The sequence below is a fragment of the Coccomyxa subellipsoidea genome (assembly GCF_000258705.1).
Source record: "Coccomyxa subellipsoidea C-169, whole genome shotgun sequence".
NCBI classification, from domain to species: Eukaryota; Viridiplantae; Chlorophyta; class Trebouxiophyceae; family Coccomyxaceae; genus Coccomyxa; species Coccomyxa subellipsoidea.
This window is the reverse complement of record NW_005178026.1, coordinates 1,386,257-1,404,324: the sequence shown is the minus strand read 5'-3', so window position 1 is coordinate 1,404,324 and position 18,068 is coordinate 1,386,257. Positions and strand designations below refer to the sequence as shown.

The 18,068-nt window shown below is 61.3% G+C and overlaps 2 protein-coding genes across 2 annotated transcripts; one reads left to right on the top strand and one right to left on the bottom strand.

The window, feature by feature from the left end:
- Window positions 1–551: 551 nt before the first annotated feature.
- COCSUDRAFT_9992 (polymerase-like protein) lies at window positions 552–701 on the top strand (the record flags this gene model as incomplete). The annotated part of the gene is made up of 1 exon (XM_005644524.1): window positions 552–701. A coding segment is annotated over one exon (150 nt), but the record flags the coding sequence as incomplete, so codon positions are not given.
- A 15,980-nt stretch (window positions 702–16,681) lies between these two features.
- COCSUDRAFT_83557 (hypothetical protein) lies at window positions 16,682–17,778 on the bottom strand (the record flags this gene model as incomplete). The annotated part of the gene is made up of 2 exons (XM_005644528.1): window positions 16,682–17,316; window positions 17,670–17,778. 2 exons carry the CDS (start codon window positions 17,776–17,778, stop codon window positions 16,682–16,684), a joined length of 744 nt encoding a protein of 247 aa, XP_005644585.1.
- Between the last annotated feature and the right edge of the window lie 290 nt (window positions 17,779–18,068).

The window sequence follows — 18,068 nt, the reverse complement described above, 5'->3', positions numbered from 1 at the left end:
CGTGCCCCAACTCTGACAGGTTTCCCCAAATATCCTATTGCATGCGTGCTGGGAAGCGTGCGACTGGCACCTGTGTAATAGCGGGGGCTTCCCCTTTTAAAAAAAAAAAAAAAAAAAGCCTCAATGTCAATGGCCTTCGGGACCAGGACAAGAGGCGCCGCCTCTTCTATCTCTTGCGCCGCGACCGGTGGGACGTCATCCTCCTCCAGGAGACCCACCATAGCACTCCAGAAGAAGGGGCGGCATGGGCACAGGAAGGGCCTGACGGGTTCTGCTCCAATTGGAGCGGGCCCGCATTCTGGTGCCATCACACCTCGCAGTCTCGTGGCGTGGCTATCTTGTTCCGACACACAGCCGAGACTTCCGCAGTCACAGTGCGTCACAGCAGCGCCACCGGACGCACTCTCTTGGTGGACTTCACTTTCGGCGGCCATCCTTACACGGCAGGCTGTGTGTATGCGCCGGCAGTGACAGCAGAGCGGCCAGCCTACTTCATGCAGGGGCGTATCACTCTCTTGTACAAGGGGAAGGGGGCAGACAGGGAGTCTCTAGCCAGCTACAGGCCCATCACGTTGCTCAACACCGACTACAAGCTCGCGGCGCGGGCGATCGCCAGCCGGATCGGGCCGCTGCTGAATCAGGTGGTGGATGCCACACAGACAGGCTTCCTGCCTAAGCGCTGGGCGGGGGACAACGTGCTGGCACACCTGGAGGAGATCAGCTACCTGGAGGCCACACACCAGCCAGGCGTGCAGGTCTTCCTGGACTTCGAGAAGGCCTTCGATCGCCTTGACAGGGCCTGGATTGAGCGGTGCATGGCTGCGGTGGGCTTCGGGCCCGGTGTGCAGCGGTGGGTGCACATTCTGCACTCCGGCACGACCGCGCGAGTGGCCTTCAACGGCTGGCACACCGATGCCTTCCCGGTGGCCGCCGGCGTCTTCCAGGGAAGCCCCCTCTCGCCGCTGCTGTTTGTGCTTGCCGCGCAGCCGATGGCCGCGCATGCCAGGATGCTTGCAGGCCAGCTAGCTTTCCAGCCCATCAGACTGCCTTCAGGGGAGCCAGCACCAGTCATGCACCAGCATGCGGACGACACCAGCGTGCACGCGCGGACTCCCCGGGATGCTCAGATCGTGCTGGGGGCCAGCGTGGGCCTCCACTGCGCAGCCACAGGAGCCAGGCTGCAGCGCAGCAAGAGCCAGGCCCTAGGGCTTGGCAGCCTCAGCCATCTCGCCGGGCCCGATCCAGTCACGGGGGTCACCTTCGCGGCTTCGAGCGACGGCGTCAAGCACCTGGGCATTCCCTTGTCCACCCAGCCAGCTGCAGCTGCCACAGCCCTATACACAGCCATCATTGAGAAGGTGGAGGCCCGCATCGCCCGCTGGTCCGGCTTCAGACTCAGCCTGCTGGGCCGAGCGTACGTCGCAAAACAGGTGCTGGCCTCCATGGTCACCTACCATGCCACCTTCATACCGGTGCCACAAGACTTGCTACAGAGGCTCTGCAGAGCCATCCACACTTTCGTCGCGGCGAACCGGCCGGTGACCCCTGGCGCAGCGGCGGCGCTGTTCCCAAGCAAGGACGTCTGCTTCCGCGCGGCCGCACACGGCGGCATCGCGCTGGTGGACATCAAGGCCCAGATCCTGGCTCTCCAGGCCAAGGTGGTTTTTTTTTTTTTTTTTTTTAAAAGGGGAAGCCCCCGCTATTACACAGGTGCCAGTCGCACGCTTCCCAGCACGCATGCAATAGGATATTTGGGGAAACCTGTCAGAGTTGGGGCACGCAGAGCACTCCCGCAGGAGGATAATGCGATACTGAAGAGAAGCGCAAGCATGAAGGCATACCACAGAAAGGCAACAGAAAGGCTCCTAGCGATGGACATGTCCCAAGCACCAGAGGGTAACCTCATCCCCAGAGGCGCACTCCAGCCCGCCGGCAACGCAACACCGCTGAGGTGACGTTGGAGGACCCACGGGGCAAGCCTAGGGCTTGCAGCTGGAGGCAGGGGTCACAGCAAAGCAGGCAATCATCAATCACTGGCAGGCAATTATGGATGTGCGGGCAACCAGTGGTGGAACAGACATGAAAGGCACGTTTATACGGTTGGCCGACAGGGATGGAACAGGATCGCGTTCGGACCCATTACCACTAGGTGCCGCTCGGGGCTGGCAATGTGACCCTAAACTATGCCTCAATCTGCCAGCAAGGTGGGGCACAAGCAAACGGTTTTTTTTTTTTTTTTTTTAAAAGGGGAAGCCCCCGCTATTACACAGGTGCCAGTCGCACGCTTCCCAGCACGCATGCAATAGGATATTTGGGGAAACCTGTCAGAGTTGGGGCACGCAGAGCACTCCCGCAGGAGGATAATGCGATACTGAAGAGAAGCGCAAGCATGAAGGCATACCACAGAAAGGCAACAGAAAGGCTCCTAGCGATGGACATGTCCCAAGCACCAGAGGGTAACCTCATCCCCAGAGGCGCACTCCAGCCCGCCGGCAACGCAACACCGCTGAGGTGACGTTGGAGGACCCACGGGGCAAGCCTAGGGCTTGCAGCTGGAGGCAGGGGTCACAGCAAAGCAGGCAATTATCAATCACTGGCAGGCAATTATGGATGTGCGGGCAACCAGTGGTGGAACAGACATGAAAGGCACGTTTATACGGTTGGCCGACAGGGATGGAACAGGATCGCGTTCGGACCCATTACCACTAGGTGCCGCTCGGGGCTGGCAATGTGACCCTAAACTATGCCTCAATCTGCCAGCAAGGTGGGGCACAAGCAAACGGTGGCATATGGGAGATATGAAGCCGCAAATGAGGCGAAAAACAGGTAGGCTGGTGAGAACTCGACCAGATACACACACCCACCACATTGGAGGCGGGGATAGGCAGGAGGCATCATGTCCAAGGTCCTAGACACCCGCTCAGGTTCAAGGGTGGATACTGGGGTTGGAAACCCTAAACCCTTCAGATAGCCTTCAATGAACTACTGTGAATGGTGAGGAGGACAGACACTAAGGCAGAAGGCCACGGATGACAGGCCAAGGGGATTGTTGGGGCTGCTGGTGAGACAGAAACATCGGAGGATCACTGGAAAACTATTGATAGCCTAAAGCCCTGGGCAGGGTGGTCTTCTGTAAGCTTGCGCCAACGCTCTGGCTCTCCGGCACGGTACTCCACAGGTAGCGGGGCGCACGATGGATCCGTCTGGCCGAGGGATACCCAAGGGGTGAGCCGCGCAAACACGTCCGGTGGTGGGCGAGGCCACCGGCACTGGGTGGCGAGGCCAGTGCCCCAGGGGTGAAGGAGGCACCCCCGGGGCCGTGTTGGGCCGAGCTCGACAGGTCCCTCGACCAGTGGAAGCACGTGACTCGGAGCCCCATTCCGCGCTGGCAAAGGTTAGAGGTAGGAGAGGCGCAAAGCTTCTGGTAGGCAATCTGTGGTCCCAGGGCTCTAAGGCAAAAGGGGTCTCAGACAAGGAACGACAGGCCGGGCTTTGCCGGGGTGGGATCGGGACTGGTGAAAGGTTAGTCATCCGTGCCTGACTATGGTATGACGAAGGCTCTTAGCGCCCATGTGCCCAGAGCACCTATCGCAAAGGCCCCCCTAAGAGAGGGTGTGAGTTCAACACAAGAATCGACACGAGCGGGTGTCATGGCAGAAGGCCAAATGAGAGCATGGTCATACAGATAGCCAAGTTAGAGCCGTGGCCGGCTGGGTACAGTGAATGGTGGATCGGAAGCGTCACGCTGGAAGCGGCACGGGATGCTGGGCACTCCAGTGGATGACTGGTTGCGCGCCCGGCAGCTCCTCCAGCGCGCAGAGGACCGCGCGGTGGCACCATCGCGCCGCAAACTGCTCCCTGGTGATCATCGGGTCGCGTCCGCGAAGCCAGTCGCTGAGCACACCTGCTGTCTGCCGGACGTTGACGGTCGCGAGCCGCCAATCGGCAAGCAGGGCCTTCTTGCAGGAAGACAGGATGCGAGCCGCAACCGCTCCGGGGGTGATCGCCGCCGCATCTGGCTGGTGGCGGCCGCGCTGATATGCTGCCCACAGCTGACAGATTGTAGCGAGCCGCAGGCGATCCCAGAGCTGCCTGAGCTGCCGCGGCGGTCCCCAGATCCTGGTGTCATCGGCGAGAAGAAGGTCGGCGCTGCGCGGTGGCGCGTCGTCTCCGGTCACCGCGGCCCATGTCGCTGCGAACCAGTCCCACACCCCGGCGGCGAGAGGGCAGATGATGAAGACATGGGTGAGTGTGGCCAGCTGACCTGCACAGCTCGGATGCGGGCAAACGTGACCGGCGGGATCGGCGCGGTGGACGTGACGCGCGAAGCCGCCGACGAAGAGCTGGCCATGCAGCAGCCTCCACGCTGTCACGCGCTGCCGCCGGTCCAGATGGGAAGCGTGCACCACTTGCCACACATGAGCCCAAGGTGCTGATGGGTCTGCTGTGACAGCAGCAGCAGGATCAACAGTGACATCTGCTCCCTGTGGCACTGGTGAAGGGCCCGCTGGCGCGCCCGCAGGCCCGCCGCGGTCCCGCAGCGGAACCGGACGTGGTTGCGGCGCAGCCATCCAGATCGCCCAGGAGGAGGGATCAGGCTGCCCTCGAGGCCTCTTGCCTAAGACCTGCGACGCGGTACCAGCAGCTGCAGCCCTGGCCTCCCATCGCGCCTCGAGCGCCCGAAGGCCGCTGCGCTGATCATCTGTGGTATCAGCCCAGATGGCTGGTCGCAGCGGGCCCGCCGGGCTGGCCTCCCCCTTGCTGATCCTGTGAAGCACCTGTCGCCGCGCGGTGGCCTCCCTCACCACAAACTCATGTGCCGGCCGCGTGCCGAGCCCCCAAGCCTGAGGGTCCTGTACCTGGGATCCCCAGAGGCCAAAGAAGTTTTTTTTTTTTTTTTTTTTTAAAAGGGGAAGCCCCCGCTATTACACAGGTGCCAGTCGCACGCTTCCCAGCACGCATGCAATAGGATATTTGGGGAAACCTGTCAGAGTTGGGGCACGCAGAGCACTCCCGCAGGAGGATAATGCGATACTGAAGAGAAGCGCAAGCATGAAGGCATACCACAGAAAGGCAACAGAAAGGCTCCTAGCGATGGACATGTCCCAAGCACCAGAGGGTAACCTCATCCCCAGAGGCGCACTCCAGCCCGCCGGCAACGCAACACCGCTGAGGTGACGTTGGAGGACCCACGGGGCAAGCCTAGGGCTTGCAGCTGGAGGCAGGGGTCACAGCAAAGCAGGCAATCATCAATCACTGGCAGGCAATTATGGATGTGCGGGCAACCAGTGGTGGAACAGACATGAAAGGCACGTTTATACGGTTGGCCGACAGGGATGGAACAGGATCGCGTTCGGACCCATTACCACTAGGTGCCGCTCGGGGCTGGCAATGTGACCCTAAACTATGCCTCAATCTGCCAGCAAGGTGGGGCACAAGCAAACGGTGGCATATGGGAGATATGAAGCCGCAAATGAGGCGAAAAACAGGTAGGCTGGTGAGAACTCGACCAGATACACACACCCACCACATTGGAGGCGGGGATAGGCAGGAGGCATCATGTCCAAGGTCCTAGACACCCGCTCAGGTTCAAGGGTGGATACTGGGGTTGGAAACCCTAAACCCTTCAGATAGCCTTCAATGAACTACTGTGAATGGTGAGGAGGACAGACACTAAGGCAGAAGGCCACGGATGACAGGCCAAGGGGATTGTTGGGGCTGCTGGTGAGACAGAAACATCGGAGGATCACTGGAAAACTATTGATAGCCTAAAGCCCTGGGCAGGGTGGTCTTCTGTAAGCTTGCGCCAACGCTCTGGCTCTCCGGCACGGTACTCCACAGGTAGCGGGGCGCACGATGGATCCGTCTGGCCGAGGGATACCCAAGGGGTGAGCCGCGCAAACACGTCCGGTGGTGGGCGAGGCCACCGGCACTGGGTGGCGAGGCCAGTGCCCCAGGGGTGAAGGAGGCACCCCCGGGGCCGTGTTGGGCCGAGCTCGACAGGTCCCTCGACCAGTGGAAGCACGTGACTCGGAGCCCCATTCCGCGCTGGCAAAGGTTAGAGGTAGGAGAGGCGCAAAGCTTCTGGTAGGCAATCTGTGGTCCCAGGGCTCTAAGGCAAAAGGGGTCTCAGACAAGGAACGACAGGCCGGGCTTTGCCGGGGTGGGATCGGGACTGGTGAAAGGTTAGTCATCCGTGCCTGACTATGGTATGACGAAGGCTCTTAGCGCCCATGTGCCCAGAGCACCTATCGCAAAGGCCCCCCTAAGAGAGGGTGTGAGTTCAACACAAGAATCGACACGAGCGGGTGTCATGGCAGAAGGCCAAATGAGAGCATGGTCATACAGATAGCCAAGTTAGAGCCGTGGCCGGCTGGGTACAGTGAATGGTGGATCGGAAGCGTCACGCTGGAAGCGGCACGGGATGCTGGGCACTCCAGTGGATGACTGGTTGCGCGCCCGGCAGCTCCTCCAGCGCGCAGAGGATCGCGCGGTGGCACCATCGCGCCGCAAACTGCTCCCTGGTGATCATCGGGTCGCGTCCGCGAAGCCAGTCGCTGAGCACACCTGCTGTCTGCCGGACGTTGACGGTCGCGAGCCGCCAATCGGCAAGCAGGGCCTTCTTGCAGGAAGACAGGATGCGAGCCGCAACCGCTCCGGGGGTGATCGCCGCCGCATCTGGCTGGTGGCGGCCGCGCTGATATGCTGCCCACAGCTGACAGATTGTAGCGAGCCGCAGGCGATCCCAGAGCTGCCTGAGCTGCCGCGGCGGTCCCCAGATCCTGGTGTCATCGGCGAGAAGAAGGTCGGCGCTGCGCGGTGGCGCGTCGTCTCCGGTGGTGGGCAGGCTGTTGGAGCCGGAACAGCTGGCCTGGAAGGCCTACTTCGACCACTGGCTGTACAGGAGCACAGCCTGGCTGGCAGCGCAGGAACCCGGCACGGTGTCAGCGCGGCGGCAGCACATCTGGCAGCTGGGAAGATTCCTGCTCTTCTCCACCTTTGCAGCGAAGCATGTGGAGGCCCCGCAGCGCGTACGGCAGTACCTGCATGCCTACCAGCAGCTGCGGCCCCATCACCTGCGGAAGCCGGAAGCGATCGGCTACGACGCAGTCATGGGTGAGCCACTGTTCTTCAACAGGGAGCTCACGGATGCAGTCAGGCAGCCCTTTGCCTGGGAGGACTGGGCCAGGCTTGGCCTGGTCAGGATCAGCCACCTGCGCGATGTCGTGCGCGGCCCGGAGCATCCGGTTCGGATGGTGCGAGAGCGCGTGCCCATCCTTCTAGCTGCCTTGCCAGCAGCCTGGAGAGCGCTAATCCAGGTGCAGCCACCGGCCGCTATGTGGTGCGCATCTCCGGACCCGTCGGATCGCCGCGTCTGGTCTCGCACAGCCGAAGGTAGCACCTACCTTCTCAGCCACACAGTAAGCAGCACAGGAGCCCTTGTGCCAGTGGACGGAGGCGTTGCAGCCATGCACGCCTTCCTTCCTCCGGCCGCGCAGCCTGCATTGGTTCAGCACTGGGACATCACCAGGCCCTGGCATCCACGCAGCGGCACACGTCAGCAGCGCCAGCACGCGGAGCAGCTGCACCCAGAGCAGCACCTGCAGGTGGAGCAGCAGCCAGGGGAGCAGTTGGAGTGGGAGCAGCAGCTGCCGGAGCCACTGCCACCACCGCCGCCCACACTATACTTCTTGGGCTCCGAGTCACGTGCTTCCACTGGTCGAGGGACCTGTCGAGCTCGGCCCAACACGGCCCCGGGGGTGCCTCCTTCACCCCTGGGGCACTGGCCTCGCCACCCAGTGCCGGTGGCCTCGCCCACCACCGGACGTGTTTGCGCGGCTCACCCCTTGGGTATCCCTCGGCCAGACGGATCCATCGTGCGCCCCGCTACCTGTGGAGTACCGTGCCGGAGAGCCAGAGCGTTGGCGCAAGCTTACAGAAGACCACCCTGCCCAGGGCTTTAGGCTATCAATAGTTTTCCAGTGATCCTCCGATGTTTCTGTCTCACCAGCAGCCCCAACAATCCCCTTGGCCTGTCATCCGTGGCCTTCTGCCTTAGTGTCTGTCCTCCTCACCATTCACAGTAGTTCATTGAAGGCTATCTGAAGGGTTTAGGGTTTCCAACCCCAGTATCCACCCTTGAACCTGAGCGGGTGTCTAGGACCTTGGACATGATGCCTCCTGCCTATCCCCGCCTCCAATGTGGTGGGTGTGTGTATCTGGTCGAGTTCTCACCAGCCTACCTGTTTTTCGCCTCATTTGCGGCTTCATATCTCCCATATGCCACCGTTTGCTTGTGCCCCACCTTGCTGGCAGATTGAGGCATAGTTTAGGGTCACATTGCCAGCCCCGAGCGGCACCTAGTGGTAATGGGTCCGAACGCGATCCTGTTCCATCCCTGTCGGCCAACCGTATAAACGTGCCTTTCATGTCTGTTCCACCACTGGTTGCCCGCACATCCATAATTGCCTGCCAGTGATTGATGATTGCCTGCTTTGCTGTGACCCCTGCCTCCAGCTGCAAGCCCTAGGCTTGCCCCGTGGGTCCTCCAACGTCACCTCAGCGGTGTTGCGTTGCCGGCGGGCTGGAGTGCGCCTCTGGGGATGAGGTTACCCTCTGGTGCTTGGGACATGTCCATCGCTAGGAGCCTTTCTGTTGCCTTTCTGTGGTATGCCTTCATGCTTGCGCTTCTCTTCAGTATCGCATTATCCTCCTGCGGGAGTGCTCTGCGTGCCCCAACTCTGACAGGTTTCCCCAAATATCCTATTGCATGCGTGCTGGGAAGCGTGCGACTGGCACCTGTGTAATAGCGGGGGCTTCCCCTTTTAAAAAAAAAAAAAAAAAAAAAACTTCATGCAGGAGTTGCTTCCCAGCCTACCAGCTGATCGCAGCCTTCTTGTGGGCGGGGACTTCAACTGCATCGCGGGCCAGCAGGACATGCTGGATGCGGCGGATCAACCGGGCCAGCGGACACAGGGGTACTGGACTGGCCTGCGCCAAGTGGAGATCGATCTTCAGCTTTATGACGTCTGGCGCGACCTCAACGCTGACAGACGGGCGTTCACTCACATCGCCACCTCGGGTCGGTCAGCAGCCCGCCTCGATCGCTGGCTCATCTCCCAACAGCTGCGTACCAGAGTCAGCGAGGAGTCGCAGGCGACAGGACAGGTGATCGGCTACCCAGGAGATCACCTCGGCGTCAGCCTTTGCCTCACAGCACCACAGTCCACGTGCTATGGAGCAGCGGCCTGGAGGATGCCTCTGCACCTCCTCGACGACCAGCCTTTCTGTGATCGCATCACAGAAGAGATCCCCGCTTATCTTGCGGCGCATCCCGTCGGACAGGCGCTCCCTCGCGGCCGCCGTTGGGAGGATCTCAAGCGCCACATCAAGGACATCGCTCTCCAGCGGTCATGGGCCTTAGCGGCACAGCGTCGGGCATCTCACACAGCTTTGGAGTCTGATAGCCGTGCCGCCCTCGCAAAGTACACCAGCTCACCCAGCGCTGACACGCTCTTGGCATGGTTGGATGCTCACCACCTCCTGCAGACACTCAATGCTGAGGCTGCTAAGGGAGCAGCGCTGCAGGCGGGCATCGTCTGGCAGTACTATGGTGAGCAGTCCACCTTCTGGTTCCACCACCTAGCCAAGGAGCGTCACAGCCGCACGGAGATCAAGGCCCTTCGGAGGAGTGGTAACTCAGACAGCCCTCGCGTGGTCCTCGACACCCCAGCAGGACGCGACCAGGGCAGCACCTTGCTGCGCAACTTCTACAGTGGAGACTCACAGACTGGCCTCTTTGCTGCGCGCCCTGTCTCACCTACAGCCCAGGCAGAGCTGCTGGAGGCGCTGGACATGTCCCTTTCCCCGGAGGCGGCAGCAGCAGCTGAAGGGGCCAATGGTGACGGCAGCATACCTATCACAGAGCTGCAAGATGCCCTCAGGAGCATGCCGCGCGGCAAGGCACCAGGCCTGGATGGCATACCTTACGAGTTCTACCAGCGCTTCTGGCCCACCGTTGGCCAGGAGCTCACAGCAGTGCTCCAGGACGCCTTCACCAGCCAAGCCAGCCCAGCGTTGCCTCCTTCGCTGCTCCAGGGGCGCATCACCCTCCTCTACAAAGGGAAAGGGGCAGACAGAGAGTCTCCAGCCAGCTACAGGCCCATCACGCTGCTGAACACGGACTACAAGCTGGCGGCGCGGACGGTTGCCAGCAGACTTGGACCCGTCCTCAACCAGGTGGTGGACCCGACTCAGACAGGCTTCCTGCCCAAACGCTGGGTGGGGGACAACGTGCTCGCCCACCTTGAGGAGATCAGCTACCTGCAAGACACCCACCAGCAAGGCGTCATTGTCTTTCTCGATTTTGAGAAGGCGTTTGACCGCCTGGACAGAGCATGGATCGAGCAGTGCATGGCAGCAGCGGGCTTTGGAGCCGGCGCACAGCGCTGGGTGCACATTCTGCACACCGGCACGACCGCGCGCGTAGCCTTCAACGGCTGGCATACGGACACCTTCCCGGTCAGCTCAGGAGTCTTCCAGGGAAGCCCGCTCTCGCCACTGCTCTTTGTGCTCGCCACGCAGCCGATGGCAGCACACGCCCGGCGTTGCGCTCAGCAGCAGGCCTTCCAGCCCATCAGGCTGCCTTCTGGAGACCCAGCACCCGTCCTGCATCAGCACGCAGACGACACCAGCATCCACGCACAAAGCCCCAGCGACGCACAGATCGTCCTGGATACCAGCGTGCATCTCCATTGTGCAGCGACAGGCTCGCGGCTGCAGCGCAACAAGTCCCAGGGACTCGGCCTGGGCAGCCTCAGCCATCTTGCGGGTCCAGATGCGGCCACAGGAGTCACATTCGCAGCACAGGGGGCGAGCGTGCAGCACTTGGGCATTCCTCTGTCCACGCAGCCAGAAGCCGCCGCCACCGCCCTCTACACAGCCATCCTCCGGAAGGTGGAGCTCAAGATCGCACGCTGGTCGGGCTTCAGGCTCAGCTTGCTGGGTAGGGCATACGTCGCCAAACAGCTGCTCGCATCCATGGTGACTTACCATGCCACCTTCATCCCAGTGCCCAGCCAGCTGGAGACGAGCCTGTGCAGAGCACTCCACACGTTCGTCGCCGCGAACAGGCCAGTCCTTGGCGGCACATCCGCGCGGCTGTATCCAGGAAAGGACACCTGCTTCCGCGCAGCGAAGGACGGCGGCATCGCCATGGTGGACCTCACAGCCCAAATCCTGGCGCTCCAGGCAAAGGTAGTGAGCAGACTGCTGGAGCCAGAGCAGCTGGCGTGGAAGCCCTTCTTCGATTTTTGGCTCTACAGGAGCACAGCCTGGCTGGCAGCACAGGGTCCCAACACGCTGGCACCGCATCAGCAGCACATCTGGCAGCTCGGCAGATTCCTGCCCTTCTCAGCGTTTGACGCGAGAAAGATGCAGGCCCCGCTGCGCGTTTGCCAGTACGTGTGTGCCTACCAGAAGCTGCAGCCACACCGCCTCAGCCATCCGGGCAGCCTCGGCCATGAGTGAGCCCCTGTTCTTCAACAGGCAGATCAGGGACGAGGACGGGCAGCCCTTCGCGTGGGAAGATTGGGCCAGACAAGGACTTGTCAGGGTCAGCGACCTCCGTACCCTTGTGCACAGCCCACCGCCCAATGTTGCCGCGCTCCAGCAGGGCATCCAGCTGCTGCTCGCCGCACTGCCCGAACAGTGGAGCCGCTTTGTCCACGGCCACCCACCCTCACCGCAGTGGCTCGCCTCTCCCGGTACAACCGATCGCCGGGTTTGGTCGCTATCAGCCGCCGGCTCCTATGCTTGCACTCACACGGCCAACAGCTCCGGCGCACTCCTTCCAGTGCCAGCAGGGTCAGCAGCGCCTCAGGCCATCTTGCCACTTACGGCGCAGCCGGCTCTAGTGCAGGGCTGGGACATCAACCGGCCCTGGCACCCGCGGAACAGCACACCGCAGCACCAGGATCAGGACAACCACCCACCTCAGCAGGAGCCAGCGCCGCCGTATCTCTTCGGCGTTTGGGGCACGCACATGGTTGACCCCAACTCTTGGGGGTTGGGCACGCGGCCAGCACATGAGTACGTGGTCAAGGAGGCGACCACACGACGCCAAGTGCTTCACAGGAGACAGCATGGCGACGGCCAACCTCAGGGCACGATGAGGCCGGCCATCTGGGCTGACAGCACAGATGATCAGCGCAGCGGCCTTCGGGCTATCGAGGCACACTGGGCGTCCACAGCAGCAGGAACCGGCTCTTCCCAGCAGTGCCTGAGAAAGCGGCCGCGTGGAGAGCCAGATCCATCCTCCTATCAGGCATGGATGAGCCCGCCGCAGAAGCGGCCAGCGCCTTGGCGCGATCGGCCACATCCACAGGCTCCAGCACCAGCACCTCGCACGCCGCGGCAGCAGTCCTTGCCGGACACAGTCGATGCAGCGGCCGCTTCAGGAGGACCACACCCGCCTTGGGCTCACGTCTGGAGCGTGCTTGACACTTCCCACCTCGACCGAGGCCAGCGCGTGACAGCCTGGAGACTTCTACACGGGAAGCTCTTCGTCGGGGCCTCCTCGCGGCACATCCATCGAGCAGATGCAGCAGGCCACCGCTGCCCGCATCCTCACTGCACAGATCAGGATGCCACGCTCACCCACGTCCTCATGACCTGCCCCCTGGCAGCGTCCGTATGGGACTGGTTTGCGGCCACTTGGGCAGCCATCACAGGAGAGCCCCCGCCGCCACGCAGCACAGACCTCCTTCTTGCAGACGACCAGCGGACCTGGAGGCCGGCCTCCCAGCTCGGGCCTCTCTGGCATCGCCTTTTTTTTTTTAAAAGGAGAACCCCTCTATTACAGGCATGAGGGTAGCGAACTTCCCAACACACACATAATAGGATATTTAGGGAAACCTGACCGAGTTTCCGGCTGGCCACCATCTGCCAGCTCTGGGCAGCCTACCAGCACGCACGGCACCAGCCGGATGCAGCGCAATCAGCGGGCGCGGTAGCAGCTCGGATCATCTCCTCCAGCAGGAAAGCCATCCTCGGCGACTGGCGGCTTGCAACCATCAACGTCAGGAACACAGCGGGCGTGCCCAGCGACTGGCTGCGCGGGCGAGACCCGAAACTGACGCGCGAGGAGTTCACGGCGCGCTGGTGCCATCGGGACGTCCTCTGCGCACTGGGCGCGGCGCCCGATGCGCAGCTTGTCATCCATTGCAGCGCACAACACCCGGTGCCGCTGCCCGCATGATTCTTCAAACTTCAAGAACCAGGCCTGCCTGGGCCTCAACCAGGCAAACCCTGTGACACCATGCTTTGTTGATGGCCTTTTGCCATGACACCCGCTCGAGTCCTCCACCGATTGAACAGCCTCGTTTAGTGATCCTTTTTGGCACATCCGGGGGCTTGGCACCCGTAGGCGTCCTCAGTGAGTTCTAGGCACGCACTCCGGATGACACACACCCCACCCCGGCTCAGACCGGCTTGCCTTCACCCATGTGTACCTGTGGATCACGTTAGGACCCTGGGGATGACAAGCATGTTGTTTTCGAGAAGTGCCTCCCCGTCTCCGTCCCCATCCTCTGCCACCGCGGAAAGGGGCCCCCAGTCACGCGGTACCACCGGTCGGGAGTCCCAGAGAGCACGGCCGGGCATGGCCCCTGGGGTTTCCTTTCCCTTCTGGGGCACTGGCCTCACCCACCAGTTCTTGTGGCCTCGCCCCCACAGACATGCTCCGCCGGCTCTCATGTACCGGGTTCTCCCGGTCGGGCGGCTCAGTCGTGCGCCCCTCAACCTGTGCACCTCTTCACCGGCGCGCTGGAGAGCTTTGACGCTGCCACCCATTCAATGAAGCCCATTCTCCCCAGGGTCCTGGTAGCAGATTCCTGTGTTTTCTTGTCTCCAACCCCATTAGAATCATTTCATCAAGTGTGTCCATCACGTGTCCTTCCCCTCACATTGTGTCATCCGGTGCATTCCTCATTGTCCCTGTGCATTCATGACTCTCATGTGTCATCATATTGAGCGGGTGTCTAGGACTGAGAACATGGTACCTCCTGCCTATCCCAACCCACTGCTGGGTTGGTGTGTTGTATGAGCTTGCCATGCTTTGTCACTGACTTTGAAGAGATTAGCTTCCCGCAAACCAGTGGGCGTTATTGACTGCCCGACTTAGTCATCGCGTTAGGCCCTATTGTTACCTTCCTACATTCCATCGACGATGATTGATTGTCCTTGATTGTCTGAACACGATTGCCATTGTGACCATGCCGTTTCCCATTGCTTTGATGTTCCTTGGGTATCGCCCTATCCTCCTGCGGGAGTGTTTTGCGTGCCCCAAACTCGGTCAGGTTTCCCTAAATATCCTATTATGTGTGTGTTGGGAAGTTCGCTACCCTCATGCCTGTAATAGAGGGGTTCTCCTTAAAAAAAAAAAAAAAAAAAAAAAAAAAAAAAGTATTGAGCTGACATTAGAATACAATATACGAATCCAGTAGGGAGCCCAGACGCGGAGAATATTTGAACTGTGCAACAGTAGTAGAACAGACTATGGTAGAAGAAGAGGACATGAAGCGGTGATGAACTGTGAGCTCGCGATAGAAGAGTGCCGGGGTGTGTTGCGTAGAGACCGGGGACTTGGCGGATCGATGCGTGTGGATGTTTCTGCACAGCGGGCACTTCCAGGTCATTGTGTGCCGCTCGCAATTGCGACTGGTGTTGAGCCCCCGGACCTCGGCTGACGGCATCGATCACTACTATGTATTACCAGATGGTGAGCACTCACTGAGGCATGCATGCCATGGCATGCTGGGGCGCAATATTTGTGTTGGGGACCTGAAATTCTGCCGGAGCGCATATGCAGAGATGGGGTCTCTTGTGTGACTGACACGCATGTGTGTATCAGTTGACAGCAAAAGCAAGCATGGCGGTGCCAAGCGGGGTGCTGATGACAGGCGCACCCGCCGCAGGCAGTGCCGCGGGATCGGGAGTCAATCATGCAGGGGGGCTGGCGGGCCCGGGCAGCAACGGGCGTGCAGGTGTGGTGACTAAGTACTCGCGTTTTCAGTAAGACAGCAATGGGTGTCACTGGAAGCTTCAGGAAATGATGGTGGAACTGCCATATGGTTTTGCATGATCGATCACAGGGCGCCGGAGGGACTGAGTCCTTGCGTTTTCACAGGTTGCATGATCCTGAAACAAAGGGTTGTTGACGAGGTGAAGGCATTGCCCCTTCCCAGTGGTGCACTCCAGCATCATATTGAGTGGCAATTGAGGCACTCACAGGGCAAAGCCCAAGCTATCACAGGCAGCACTACCCAGAGGCACCGGCAGCAGGGGAGCGAGTGCGGTAACTGCAGCATTTCGCTCGCACCACTGGAGGCCGCCAAGGCACCTAGAATGCATGGCACACCGAACGAATTCTACCTTCGCTTTTGGCCTGCGCTGGGGCAGGAGAGGCCTTCAGCAGCGGTGCCAGTCCAGCGCTGTGCCGTCGCTGCAGTAGGGTCGCGCCACGCTCCTCTATAATTATAAGGGAAGGGGCCGGACAGGGAGTTTCCAATTAGCTACTAGAGGCTGCTGGATTACATGCTAGCAGCATGGGCTATCTCCAGCCGGGTCGCTGCTCAAGAAGTGTAAATGCAAGTCAGACAGACTCCTTTCCAAGATCTAGATTGGCGACAACGAGCAGGTCCATCCGGAGGAGGTCACTCTTCCTGCAGGAGTCCTGGTGTGCGTGGACTTCGAGGTGGCCTTCGATGATAGAGTGGCGATGAACAGGCCGGTAACAGACAGCGCGCCAGCACTTCTTACAGGCGAGCTGGGCAGTTGCTTGCCTGCTTTGCTGTGCCCCCTGCCTCCAGATGCAATGCCGTAGGCATGCCCCGTGGGTCCTCCAACGTCACCCGAGGGGTGTTGCGTTGCCGGCGGGCTGGAGTGCGCCTTGGGGGATGAGGTTACCCCCTGGTGCTTGGGATATGTTCATTGCTAGGTCTTGCCTGTCAGCGGTTAGCCTTCATGATTGCGCTTCTTTTTAGGTATCGCACTATCCTCCTGCGGGAGTGCTTTATGAACCACCCATCAGGCAGGTTTCCTAGCTATCCTTATGCATGTGTTCCGGAGAGCGTGCGACCAGCATGCGTGTGTAAGCGAGGTTCATCCTTTAAAAATAATGTTTTCCTTAGAGCCCTGGGTTCAAAGATTGCGGTGAAGGAGCTCCTTGCGCCTTCACCATTTGCCAGCGCGGAATGGGGCCTTGATCAAGCATGCGGTACCACCGGTCGAGGGACCCGCCGACCTCAGCTCTGCACGATTCCTCGGGTGCACCCTCCACCCCCGGGACACTGGCCTCGCCCCCCACCAACCGTGCTCGGGCTGCTCACACCATGGGTATCCCTCGGCCGGGCGGCTCAGTCGTGAGCCCCGCTACCAGTGGAGATCAAGACCGGAGCGCCGGAGCGCCGTCGCCAGTACGCAGAAGCCCATATCACCATGCCCAGGGCTCTCGGATGTCAGTTGTTGTTGTTCCACCTTCGCATGCTTCACCTTGAGCCTCACCAGGCTTTTCCGATTGTTCCACCATAGTTTTCAGCCATTTTCTCGACCATGGCCGTTGCATCATCGTCATCCATGGTATGCTGGGATCTCCGCTGCGATGCGCTCGCAGAACGGCCGATCATCCAGAAGGTGGAGAGGCAGCCTCCAGGCTGCAGAGCCGTAGGCACTCCCCGAGGAAAGTGCGGCCTGACGCGCTGCTGCTGCGCGCTGTGATGTCTGATGTGCGGGCTGCGGCCCTGAAGAGAACCGCTTCGCCGCGGAAATGGGAGGTGTAGTGGCACCAGAACGAGGGCCCGTTGCAGCGGAGCCCGTTGGGCCCCTCCTGCGCCCAAGCTGCCCCCTCCTCTGCTGAGCTGTGGTGGGTCTCCTGGAGGAGGACGACGTCCCACTTGTCACGCTCCAAAAGGTTGAAGAGGCAGCGCCTCTTGTCTTTGTCCCGAAGGCCGTTGACGCTGAGGCTGAGAAGGCGCAGGGGGGGCGAGCGCTGGCGGCTCATTGCGGCGAGTACCGCCGTACCGGCGGGCCCTCTGGCCTGTGTATCCTGTGCTCCTGCGGCCGCCGCTGCTGCTGCTGCTGCGGCTGGTGTAACCACCACTCTGTGAGCTGCTGCCCGAGAGGCGCGGTGCTGCGAGGCCGGCAAGCGCGGCCCGCGCTGCTTGGGCGGCGCTGGCGGTGGCGGCGCGGTTGGCGGCGCGAGCGTCGGCGGCACGGGAGGCTGCGCGGACGGCGGCGGCGATAGTGGCGGCGGTGGCTCTGGCAGGGACAGAGGTGGCGTGCGACTGAAAGCCCGGCGGGATAGCCAGTGTGCCCTGCCGGCGTCCATAGGTCTGTGCTGGATTGCCCTCCCGTGGCCCGAGTGCCGCTGGTGTACAAGCCGGCAACCCGTAAGAGTCCTCTGGCAGGCTGTCGCTGCCGTGTATCTGGCGAAGCGTGTCGCACAGCATTGTGAGGCGCTGGTGCCTTGCAGCAAGGGAGTCCCCAGACTGCAGCGCAAGCGGCTCATCGCGATGCAGCTGACTTTAACGCTGCGACGCCGTCTCTGGGGGAGAAGTGGGTTTGCCCTCCAGCCACTCCAGGCCATCCTCGATATGTGTGCTCGGAAACACCGGGGAGCTCTAGTGGTGGAGCTGACGGAGCGGGCAGCTGAGCTGCGGTGGCTTCTCCTGCTGGTGCTGGCCTGACAGGCAGCTCCTCCTGTGGGCTGTCACACTCCATCGGGCTGGCTGCAGCCGTGTCGCGCGCGGTAGCAACCCGGCGACGAGTGGCAGGCTGCTACGGCGTGCAAGTAAGCGTCTCCGATTCCATGGGTGTCGCTGCGGGGCGGCGGGGCGGTGCAGGCTGCGTATCGATGTCCATGTCTGCCTGTGTCAAGCTCACCGCTGGAAAGATCTCTGCACTCCGGGAAGGAGTGTAGTCCATCGGAGCGGCCGGCTGTGTGTCGCGAGCACGCAGGAACCACGCGCCGGGCCGCTGCGGCCTGCTGGCTGCTGTGACACCCAAGCCTG